The 10,009-nt window shown below is 42.6% G+C and overlaps 1 protein-coding gene across 1 annotated transcript; it reads right to left on the bottom strand.

Annotated features, from left to right (window-relative positions):
- Positions 1 to 3,050: 3,050 nt before the first annotated feature.
- On the bottom strand, positions 3,051 to 4,521 carry LOC126498255 (beta-defensin 50-like). Its single transcript, XM_050136682.1, has 2 exons — positions 4,464 to 4,521; positions 3,051 to 3,214 (listed from the first exon to the last, which is right to left on the bottom strand). The coding sequence occupies exons 1-2, from the start codon at positions 4,519 to 4,521 to the stop codon at positions 3,051 to 3,053; spliced, it is 222 nt and encodes a 73-aa protein (XP_049992639.1).
- Positions 4,522 to 10,009: the final 5,488 nt, after the last annotated feature.

Raw genomic sequence — 10,009 nt, 5'->3', positions numbered from 1 at the left:
TCTCCCCACCCCCAATCTTTCTCTACTTTGCTTCATCAGAGAATTTCTTGAGTGTGTGAAGAATTTATTTTATCTTCTTTTCCCTCACCTCTTACTCCTCAGACTTTATCCACTTACATTTTCCTTTCGCATTTATTTACTTATTTGTCTCATTTGCCAGTAATTCTTAAACATCAAACATCTTTCTTGTTGCCGATGTTCACCCCAAACATCTCAGCCCCGGTTTCCAAAGCATCGTTCCGTGGCAGAGGGTTCTGCGTGGGCACATTGTGTCCTTCACTTTCCGTAGCATTTGCATGCACGTTTACGGCTAGTGATGGAGATCCAAGCTCGTTCTGTGCAAGCACAGTGTCCTTTCAGGTGGTTTTCACGGAAGATGCTTCTCTGATAAGCTTTTCTTTAATGGCTAAAGCCAACTGGGATTATTAAGGTGTGGAGGTCACAGGTAATAAATGTCTTTTTACTGTGCTGTGAACAGGATGCCCAGGAGAATAGGTAACTGGCAATTTGATATTTAAGGTTATTTATTAACTTGGCTGAGTGACGGTGTTAGGACTTGACTCAAACAAGATTCTGGATGCATAGGTTTTCTAGATGAAACTCCTTTTTTTGTTTGTTTGTGTAATGATCAGTTGGGTGTGATTACATGAAACACATAGCAGAGCTACTTTGAAACTCCTTTGGAAACTGAGGGATGAGGGAGTGTCTTAGTTAGGGTTTTATTACTGTGAAGAGATGCCATGACCATGGCAACTTTTACAAAGAATACATTTAACTGGGGTTGTTCACTTACAGTTTCTGAGATTCAGTTTATTAGCATCATGATGGGAAGTGTGGGTGCATGCAGGCGGGCATGGTGATATACACCTTGATATGCAGGTCACAGGAAGCTGAGTGACGGACTTGGTGGTATCTGGAGCAGAAAAAAAAAAAACCTCAAAGCCTGCCCCCACGATGACACACTTTCACCAACAAGGCCATACCCTCTCCAACCAAAACCCACCTCCTAATTGTGCCCTCCCTATGAGATTATAGGGGCCAAGTACATTCAAATTACCACATGGGGGCACGGTCTTTAGTTTAAATGGGTTGGTTTAGATAAATTCTGGGCTTTTATTTTTCTATCTGGTAAGCCCCTAGTTGCTTGACAACTGCCCTTGCGATGACCAAGGAGGAAGAGTAGTTTTTGTTGAAGTGTGCAAACTCAAAAGAGGAGGAAACTTGGGGCTATCTAGTTTGCACACCATGCTATAGTTTACACACCATGCTATAGTTTTCACACCACGCTGTAGTTTGCACACCACACGGATCCGTCTAGGGGACACTGTAGGACTGACTGTGGATGGGGTAGTAGACTGTCATCCCCCTGTGTATGCTTTCCTGCTTTACTTTGAAGAGTGGTCAAACATCATAACACACAGCAAGTAAAGAACATGTAGTCGAATCTATACGTTGGCAGACACTGAACAAAGCAGAATACTTTCTGTATTAGTGTGGGTAATAGTCAGGTAAAAGAGACGATAGAACAAAAGCCAACTTCTTTAAAGAGAATGGATTTTGGTAATAGCTTGTCTCAAAAGTACACGCTGTGACTCACAGTACATGTTTCCTGACTCTATCCACTCAGGCGTCCTCCATCCGAGTCAATGCCACCCTTACTATTGCCCCGTGACACTATTATTATTATTTGGTTTTTCGAGGCAGAGTTTCTCTGTGTAGTTTTTCAGCCTGTCTTGGTACTTGCTCTGCAGACCAGGCTGGCCTCGAACTCACAGAGATCCGCCTGCCTCTGCCTCCCGAGTGCTGGGATTAAAGGCGAGTGCCCTGCTGACACTATTATTTTTATAATAATAAATTTATAATTTTTATAATTCTTGATTCTTTGGGAGTTTCACATCATACACCCTGATCCCACTCACTTCCCTGTTCCTTCGTAGCCACTCTTCAATCCTGTAGCATCTCCCCAAAAGAACCCCCCCAAAATCATTAAAAACAAAACAAACAAACAAAAGAACCTCACTTCGCTCCTCCATCTCTCCTGCCTCTTCAACATCTCTTCATTTGTCCTAGTGGCATTAGGAGCTGCAGTGTGTCACATAGTCCCCTTTGTCCAATCAGCCCCACCCACAAATGTCCATTGTAATGAATCATTGATCTATCTGGTTCAAGACCTCTGGCCTCTGGTACACATCGTCACTGGACCTTTTCCGAAACTCCTATCAGAGTCATGGAGATCTTGTGGCTCTCATTCTACAGAACTAGTTCCTTCATGAGCTCCAGCAGGTCATAGATGGGGTAGATGTTAGGGTGGGCCAACCAGAGGCCCAGGATTTGGGCCTGGGTGGTGACTGAACTGGACAGTGTAGACCGCTGGGACTAGCCCCTTCGGGTGAGGGGCAGGGCCAGCTCTTCTATGGGAGTGTTGAGGGGTGAGACCATCTCTCCAGAGTTGGGGGACAGCTCTCCCATGAGGAGCGGAGCCAGCTATCCTGCTATAGTGTATAGCGAGGGGCAGGGCCAGCGCTCTCATGGCCAGGGAAGGGCTGGGCAGGCTCAGCACGGCCCAAGGATTTCAACATGTATGATTTCTATGACCTTCCCTATACCACCACCTGGTGGCAACACGGGCCACGGACATGGGCACAGACTCCAGCTGCAGCAGAACTATGTAACCAGACATGATTACACTCAGGTGACTGACCAGACTCTGGGTAACCGCACACTCCTCAGAGGTAACAGGAACGATGAACATCAACTCAGACCCTGGCTGCTCTAGGTTCACAGACCCAGACTTGCCCTAGGCAGCAGCTTTGGCTGGTTGTCGAAAGTAACACTATTGAAGGCCTGGTCTTCTTTCCTCCAGTCTGAGAAGGCTGAATGCACTGGCTCTTGTTTGGTCCCAAGACTCATACTCTATCCCCACATTTATTAACCTATTTCAAATGGAGACACAGGACTTGCTTTCTTTCAAAAAAAAGCACATTTTTCCCGAAAGGGAGTTTCACTTTATTGAAATAATGGCAAAATATCCTTCCCATGGCTTTAGTGCTCTATATATTAGTCTGTTTTACAGGTATCATGCAGCATGCAGATCCTTTATTATTACAGATGCCATCCACTTTGCCGTAGAAAGGGCATTTCTCACCGAAAACGGCTGCTGATTTCGGTATACATTTGAACCTGATATGGATTGTATCAGAGTGACTGCGAACACCTGCACGAAGAGAACCCAGAGATTAGGACACATCTCTAGCTGCATTGACCTCAGTACTCCTGTTGAAGATGGGAGACACTGCTCAGCAAATCACGTGGGAGGGAATTTTCCCTCCCAAGATAACCAATCTTGGAGGCAACTAAGGAAAGCAGACGTGTGAACAGCTCATGCATCAGGGCCCCAAAACTCATAGCATGTTTTTTTTTCCTACTGAGAGTCCATGAGAGATGCAGGGAGCTCAGATGATGCCCCCGATCCCATTAAACTTCTTCTACCACACTGCAGAGTGATAGTCTTCAGTTTGGAAATGCCGCAGCAGAATCCAGGTCTGTGAGCACATCTTGACCGATCTCCTGATGTCTCTCTTTAATCAGACTTGCCCACACCACTTGACAATCAGCTCATCAATATCTCTAGCCCTACTTCTACTGGAACTTGACATCCTTTCCTGTCATGATGAAATTGTGGGTACTCTATGACGGCATTATATTTTTCTACAGTTGGAATTTATTATGGCTTCTGCTCTGTGCGACGGAGTCTTGCAAGGGAAAGCTGTGCTAATGGTTTTCTGTGTTCTTGGTGAGTGACCACCACGTCCTTGCTTCATGACTCGTGGCTATTTGAATATGAGAGGGATGCCCCTCACCCATGGTCTCCTGCATGTGAGAGCTTGGTCTTTATGATAGCTCTGTTTGGGGGGTTTTATGTGCCACCTACTTGCTAGAGGAAGTGTGCCACTGGTGGCGGGCTTTGAGATGTTAAGGATTCACCATAACATCTTCATGGTTTTGGTAAATCCTATGACTTCTTAGCATCCTACTGTCTCCACCATATCTGCTGCTTGCGGGGATGGTTCCCTGGCAGGGCAGACTCTTACCTGGAACCATAAGCTAAAATGAACTCCTTCTATAGTTGTCTTGGTCATTAGGAAAGTAACTAACGCACTAGGTTTATAGCTTATGTACCCAAAGAGTCTTGTGTTGGGACCCTGTGCCTCAGAATGTGGCAGTAATTGTTCTCGAGTTTTGAAAAAGTTCATTACAGTTTAACAATGTTGTCATGGGAAGAAATAAAGGATGGATGGTGCCCTTAATGAAATAGGGAGACTTTGAGGGCATCAATGCAAGCCACTGCACCCAGGGAAGCTGTCCTGCTTCTCCCTCAGGCCTACAGAACAGCATTGTCCAGCACTCTTTAGTCTGTGTTTCCGTAGCCATGGAGAGTTGCTCTAACAGGTGATGGTGTTTACCTTTGGTCATCAGAGAGAGAAGGCTGAGTATCAGCAACAGAAGGCAGAACATCCTCATGGTAGCTGCAGCCTGGGAACAGAGAAGAGAGAGAACTGGAAACTCCTAGGAGGCTGAGGAGAAAGCAGAATCCTAAAGACTGAGTGCAGCTAGATTTATAGAGAGGTATGGCTGCAAAACCTCATAAATGTGGGAAAGGGAGGAGCTGAGATCCAGAAAGAAGATCTAATGACTGCCCCGCATTCTGACTGTTTGTCTTGAGAGAGCTCCAGTCCTGTGGGCATGTGTCCCATCGGCCTGTGCCTGGAGTTTGTTGCCTTAGAAACCCTGAATTCTTGTGTCCTATCAGACTGTTGTGTTTTCTAGGTAGGGAGCTTTGAAGGTTTCCTGGCAAGGTAGCCCCGTCTAGGATCTCTGTCTATATTTACTCGGAAATCCTAGGAGAGGAGGCCCAGCACTCTACACAGTCTACTGCCCGATCCCGGCAGGTGTTTGTCCTTTGTGTTTATCTGTGTTCCTACTGTGGGCCTCATACCTTGTCTTCTTGTTTGTATAAAAGGTGCTGGTTTCAGGGGTGGAATTTATTCTTCTGGTAGAAAATTCTGTACTCTCTCTTCTTGGCTTCATCTTTCTCCTAATAGTGTGAAGACAGGACTTGTTCTTCCTACAAGGCATGGGATTTTCCATTGTGAATCTTCAACAGCATTAAATCCTTCACTCTCTAATTCAAGGGCACTTATTTAATTCCCAGTTGTTCCAGGGAGTCTTTGGAAGCTTGGAGTGTGCAGAGAGGAAACTTTAGTTTGCCCTCTCTCAGAACCTTCACCTGAGAGGAAGATGAGCAGGGGGATTTCAACAAAACCCTGGATTCTGGGGATTCTGAGCAGCGTTCTGATCATCCCTCCAAAATATTCAAAAATATAAATTTCAGTTGGCTTCTGATCCAAAACAGTGTTTGCCCTTTCTAGATTTCCTGTCAGTTTGGTAAAAGAACATCATCAAATACTTCCACACTAATTAAAGAGTTCTAGCCCTTCTGTGTTGATAAACCTTCTGATTTGCCCTTTCGTGGCTGATATATTGGTCCTTATGGATCCCAACTTGAATGGAATTTTACCTGATGATCGTGATGCCATTTTTCTGGGATTCTCTGGAACTAAGTCTTTAAAGGAGAGGTTGATCCACGTACCTCAACAGAAAACTAAGCCTTTCCCTTCAAAGGTTTCCTGAGAATTTGATGGTTTCTTTATATGTAGATATTTGATATTTATTTTGGATAAAGGTCCTCCTTTATTTCTGTGATACTTCTATTGATTATTTTTTCACCCCACACTTAAAAACAACTCCGTTATGGGGTTAGGTCTGCTGGTTGGACTCTTGAGAGCAAGAGGCTGTTGGGGAGCTTGGAGAGGAGGGATTGCTGAGTGCTATTGGCCTGCTTCTGTGTCTTATTTGAACACCTGGGGTCCATCATCAACTCAACATGACTGACTCCACAGCTGGTCAGGGTTATTCCCTGGGCAGGTTTCAGTCATTACTGGTGTTATTCCATGGGTGATCTGTAGTCTTGTTTTTGGATTCCCTTTACAGTTGGCAGTCTGCACACCCAAGTCAGGCTGCCTCCCTCTCTGGTAATGGGGGCCCAGTTGGAGTTTGAGGAGTTTCTGGTCCTCAGGAAGGTGGCCCTCAGTGCATTAGAGAATTTGCTAACTGCTCGATACCTATTGCACAGACTCTGTGGCTCTCCCCCCTACCCCCCAATTTTATGGCATAAAGTCTGGGAAGGACATCTGAAAAGGAAGCAGGCCAGATTTGATAAAGATTTGAAGTCCACCTGGCTGGAGACAGTGCTGAAGAACGCCCCGAGGGCTGGCAGGCCCCAAAGATCTGCATGAAGAACAAATAAGTGTGGGGTTCTATCCCTCTGACCCTCGTGTTGTTGCCGACCCATTGTAATAAACAATGGAAGGGCTTAGTTTAAAAAACAAACTCCTTGAATCAGAGGGTGTCTTCAGTGTACTGTGATTATTGTCTCTTTCCCCCTAATATTCTCTTTTGACCTTCAGACACACTATTTCATATTTCATGTTTTACTGTATGATTTCTATCTTTCCGATAATTCTTAACTGTAGGATATTTTATCAGTGTTCTCTGTTCTGTCATTGTGCACTTTCTGCATCTAATCAGATGATCATGTGTTTTCTAGCCTTGAGTCTATATACGGCATATCACATAGAAAAGGCTTTGGGTGAAACCCCTGTCACTCTGTGATAACAGTGCTGGGGGAATCTAGGGATGGGGCACACTCCTCAGCACATTAAAGACAATGATCAACAATACCTCACACGGCATCGTGCTAAGTGGCACAAACTCTGAAGCATTTCCACTAAAACTGAAACAAGAATGTTCACTCTTTCCACTCTGTTCAATATGGTGTCTGTGATCATGGCTTGAGAAATAGGACAAATGAAGGGGGCGAAACAAAGAGGAAAGCAGGAAGTCAAAGTATCTTTCTTTCCAGGTGACATGATTCTACGTATAAAAGACCTCACCAGAAACTATAGCTGAGAATCACATTGATCAAAGTCATAGGGTGCTGTATTAAAACATATATACATTAAAAATGTATGCATTAAAACTCTAGTCTCCTTATATACTAATAATAAAACAAAGAAAAACCCAGAGAAACCATCTCATCTCTAAAGCCTCAAAAGAAAACAAAACCCAAAACCCAAGGCACAAATCAGTCTAAAGCAGTGAAAGATTACACAGCAGTCACCAGAGAAAGGAGTCACAGGACACAGCAGGAGATGGACAAACCTCCTGTGCTTATGGATTGGGAGATTAGTGTTGTGAAAATGGCTAAGTACCAAAGGCAACACAATCCACAGCAAAATTCTAGCACCATTCCTCCAAGGAACTGAAAAAGACATTTCTCAAAATTCATATAGAAATACGACAGAGCCTGGGGTAACTAAAAGAACACTAAACAACAAAAATACTTGTAAAAGTATTGACACTTCTGATTTAGAGGTCTATAGGAATGAAAACAGCATCCGCTGGCATAAAACAGACACAGTGATTGATGGGGCAGAAATGTCCCAGATATAATTCCGCATTCCTACAACTGCCTAAAATTTGACAAATAAATGAGCATTATACTTTGGGAAAAAGACCCTGTGGCGAATGGTTCTGGGCAAATTGGATAAGTCCTTGCAGAGAAACAAAATTTGAGCTTTATCTCTCACCCTGCACAAAACTCAGTGGAGAACCAGGAAATGTAGTACACCTTTCAGGGACAGAAAATGAAGACCAACAGCTGACAAGTGGAACCTAATTAAAGGAGAAAAATGTGTGTGCCCTGTGTGAGTGAAGAAGCAGCCTACAGAATGATGAAAAGCCTTTGCCTGCTGTCCATGTGACAGAGGGTTCAGAATATATAAAGAACACAAAAATGAAATGTCAGGAACACCAAACTACATCCAAAACAGTGCAATCCTTGATCAGGGCAAGAATAGAGTACAGATAAACATGTAACTTGCTCAGACTCTGAGCCTGGAATAACCTCATCTGCTTTATCACTAGGTGAACTCTGAACCCAGGTTTCCATCAATTCTGCTGTAGACTTTCATCCATCAGAAATATGCCTTTGTGGTTAAGAACACTGGTTGCTTTTGGTGCAGAGGACCCAGGTTTTATACTTAGCACCCACAGACCCTTCCCATGGCATAGCTAACTTCTCCACCCAGTCAGATGTAACCCAGGCTTAGACCAGGACACACATTCTGCACACCAATCCAGTCCTCTTTGCCTACTTGACTGAATTCCACCCAAACCATTTTAAACTTAAGGCCCAATCCACCCACACATCCACTCTTCTGCCTCAACCTTCTCTGTCCATTTCAGACACAGATCTAACAAAAGAAGTACACATGCCCAGACTTATTGCTAAAAAAAAAAAACAACAGCATAAATGATCAAGGAACAAAGGCATACAAAACAAAAATTTACAAATTAAAATAGCTTCTGAGTCTTTTATGATTTCAATACTATAAAACTTGAAATTGACAGCAAATTTCTCTGGAACTTATTAGTGCTATAGAAATTTTTGCCAATTAGAGTCACCAAGTTGGACTCCAGGACATGTAATTTAAAAGAACAATCATAAATGTTATCAAGAGTTCAAGGAAGACACACACACACACACACACAACATCTCAATGAAATTAAGGAGAAAGCTCTTAAGAAGAATTAATGCCTGAGTATATGTCCAAGAAAACACAAACATAAGTTTGATGGAAATGACAGAGACAACCAGGACTTGAGAATGGGATTCAGTGAGTAGATGGAAACATTGAAGAATATATAAAATATGAATTATGCAAAGGAAACACAAGTAGAATGGATAAAGCAGAAGAGAGAATATGAAGAGACAATGATAAAGGAGAACATTTGAGCAAAGTAAGCAAGAAATTTTAAAAGTAAAAAAATAACCAAACACCACAAGAAGGGAATATACAGAAACTACAAGACAATCATGAAAAAAAAAAAAGCCAAACCTTCAATTTACAGGCATAGATGAAGGAAATGAATCCCACGTCAGTGGCATAGGTCGGATTTTCAACAATTTCTTCAAATTCTCCAAACTGAGGAAAAGACACATCCACACCGACACTTTTAACAAGCACACAGATCACAAAAGATGTCTAGAAACTGAAATCTCCATAGCGTATCACAGTTAAAACACTACATATGCAGAAAAAAGAAAGTGTATTGAAACCTGCAAGAGATAAAACACACGTTACATATAAAGAAAAACCCACAGTAAGAATAACAACTGATTTTTCAATGTAAAATTTGAAAGTCAGAAGAGCCTGGAGCATTGCACTCCAAGTCCTAAAAGACTATGAAGCCATAATGATAAAAACACAAAGTACCACCGAGAATAGGAACATCACCACCAAAAATCAAAAAAACAACGATCACACATTTTAATAATAATTTTCAATACCCATGGCCTCAATTCAACAATGAAAAGACACAGACCTACTGTTTCTTAATGAACAAAACCCATCAACTTGTTGATACAAGAAACACATCTTAGCTTTAAAGATGCCATAAAAAGATGATCAGAAGTGCTTTCATTAGATGAAACAGGAAGCAAACAGACCCCAGTATCTTCATATCTGATAGCAGAGACTTCACAGTAAAACAGGGATAAAGAGGAATGCTTCATTATACTTATGGGAACAGTTAGCCAAGAAGAAGACAATACTATCCTGAACATGTACGCACTAAACCCTGGTGTACCCAATTTCTTTTTTATTAAATTTATTTTATTTTACATAACCTACATATTTTATTTTTATATTTATTATTCACTTATTTAAATTTTTAAAAAAGAAAACAAACTATCTTTTTTTTTCATTTTACATACCAATCCCAGTTCCCACTCACTCCCCTCTTCCCGTTCCCTCCACCTACTCTCTCCCTTCTCCCCCGCCCTCGCTCATTCACTCCTCCACAGAGAGGGTAAGGCACATTGCTT

Source organism: Alexandromys fortis, unplaced genomic scaffold (assembly GCF_014885135.2).
Source record: "Alexandromys fortis isolate MF-2015 unplaced genomic scaffold, M_Fortis_MF-2015_v1.1 scaffold_3, whole genome shotgun sequence".
NCBI lineage: Eukaryota > Metazoa > Chordata > Mammalia > Rodentia > Cricetidae > Alexandromys > Alexandromys fortis.
This window is presented reverse-complemented; position numbering and strand designations above follow the sequence as displayed.

Coding starts and splice junctions, on each gene's coding strand:
- LOC126498255 (XM_050136682.1), bottom strand. CDS start 4,521: ATGAGGATGTTCTGCCTTCTGTTGCTGATACTCAGCCTTCTCTCTCTG. Junction 3,215..4,463: donor TCTCTCTCTGATGACCAAAG/GTAAACACCATC, acceptor CTCTTCGTGCAG/GTGTTCGCAGTCACTCTGAT.